Below are 1,896 nucleotides of genomic sequence, written 5' to 3'. Positions count from 1 at the left end.
CTGCTGCAATGCTGCTGCAATGCTGCTGCAATGCTGCTGCAATGCTGCTGCAATGCTGCTGCAATGCTGCTGCAATGCTGCTGCTGTTTGCTGCTGCTGCTGCTGCTGCTGCTGCTGCTGCTGCTGCTGCTGTTTGCTGCTGCTGCTGCTGTTTGCTGCTGCTGCTGCTGCTGCTGCTGCTGCTGCTGCTGCTGCTGCTGCTGCAGTTCTGGCGACGGTGCTGCTGCTGCTGCTCATGTGCTGCTGTTGCTGGTGCTGGTGCTGCTGCTCCGCGCCGGAGTGCTCCCTCCACTTGCTGCTGCTTCTGCTGCTGCTGCTGCTGCTGCAGCTGGAGGCACTTGAGATGGAGTTGGCAGCAGAATTGGAAAAGGAAAATTCTTCAGTTGGCTTTCTGCGGGCAAACGAAAACCTGGAGTCGATCGATCCCAGGATGGGATCGATCGATCCCAGAGTTGTGGGGTCTAGTGCGTCGCTTGGCCAGCAGTCCTCGAGCAGCATTGCTGCTGCTGCTGCTGCTGCTGCTGCTGCTGCTGCTGCTGCGGGGGGGGAGGACACTGCTGAGGGGAGCGCAGCAACAGCCACTGCAGCAGCAGCAGGCAGCAGCGCGGAAGGCGCCACTGACACAAAAGCAGAAAGAGCAGCAGCAAAACTCGAGAAACTGAAAGCGGTGCGTTTTTGTTGCTGCTGCTGCTGCTGCTGCTGTTGCTGCTGCTGCTGCTGTTGTTGCTGCTGCTCGTGCTGCTGTTGTTCAGGCAGCAGGCAGCATGTTACAGACACGCTTTGCTGCTGCGCCCTTGTACACGCTCATCTTGCTGCTGCTGCTTCTGCTAATGCTGCTGCTGCTTTCTGCTGCTGCTGCTGCTGCTGCTGCTTCTGCTAATGCTGCTTTCTGCTGCTGCTGCTGCTGCTGCTGCTGCTGCTGCAGTTTCAAAGGAACATTTGCTTAAGGGGACGGAAGCTCAAGGGCTTTGACCAGCCCAGAAATCGTGAGAAACGACCAAGGCAGCAGCAGCAGCAGCAGCAGCAGCAGCACAATCAGCAGCATAATCAGCAGCAGTAGTAGTAGTAGTAGTAGCAGCAGCAGCAGCACAATCAGCAGCATAATCAGCAGCAGTAGTAGTAGCAGCAGCAGCAGCACAATCAGCAGCGTAATCAGCAGCAGCAGTAGTAGTAGTAGTAGTAGCAGCAGCAGCATAATCGGCAGCAGCAGTAGTAGTAGTAGCAGCAGCAGCAGCAGCATAATCAGCAGCAGCAGCAGTAGTAGTAGCAGCAGCAGCAGCAGCACAATCAGCAGCAGCAGCAGCAGCAGCAGCAAGCGGCTAGCGCTGCTCAAACGCTTCATTTATGTTGCTGTATTTCCTTTCACCTCCTTTTGCCTTTTTAATTTATTTTAATTAATTTAATTAATTTAATTTAATTAATTTAATTAATTAATTAATTAATTAATTTAATTTATTTAATTTATTTAATTTATTTATTTAATTTATTTCTTTTTTGTTCAGCAATGGACATTTGCTCTATGAACGAGTCGAAGCTGCTGCGGCTCGCCAAGCAGTCGCCTCTCGAGCTGTACGTACACCCCAGCAGCAGCAGCAGCAGCAGCAACAGCAGCAGCAGCAGCAGCAGCAACAGCAACAGCAGCAGCAGCAGCAGCAGCAGCAAGAGCTACGTTTCAAGCACCATTCGACTTCCCTTTTGCTGCTTTCACTTCCCGACTTCTCCCATTTGCTGAATTTTAAATAATTTTAAATAATTTTAAATAATTTTAAATGATTTCAAATAATTTTAAATAATTTAAAATGATTTTAAATAATTTTAAATGATTTAAAATGATTTTAAATGATTTTAAATAATTTTAAATGATTTTAAATGATTTTAAATGATTTTAAATGCTTT

At 48.7% G+C, this 1,896-nt stretch overlaps 1 protein-coding gene across 1 annotated transcript; it reads right to left on the bottom strand.

The window, feature by feature from the left end:
• ENH_00085880 (hypothetical protein) lies at window positions 1-1,683 on the bottom strand (the record flags this gene model as incomplete). Its single annotated transcript, XM_013577976.1, has 3 exons — window positions 1-617; window positions 772-919; window positions 1,681-1,683. Coding segments are annotated over 3 exons (768 nt in total), but the record flags the coding sequence as incomplete, so codon positions are not given.
• Between the last annotated feature and the right edge of the window lie 213 nt (window positions 1,684-1,896).

This window comes from Eimeria necatrix, genomic scaffold, assembly GCF_000499385.1.
Source record: "Eimeria necatrix Houghton genomic scaffold, Enh_scaff99, whole genome shotgun sequence".
Lineage (NCBI taxonomy): Eukaryota > Apicomplexa > Conoidasida > Eucoccidiorida > Eimeriidae > Eimeria > Eimeria necatrix.
This window is presented reverse-complemented; position numbering and strand designations above follow the sequence as displayed.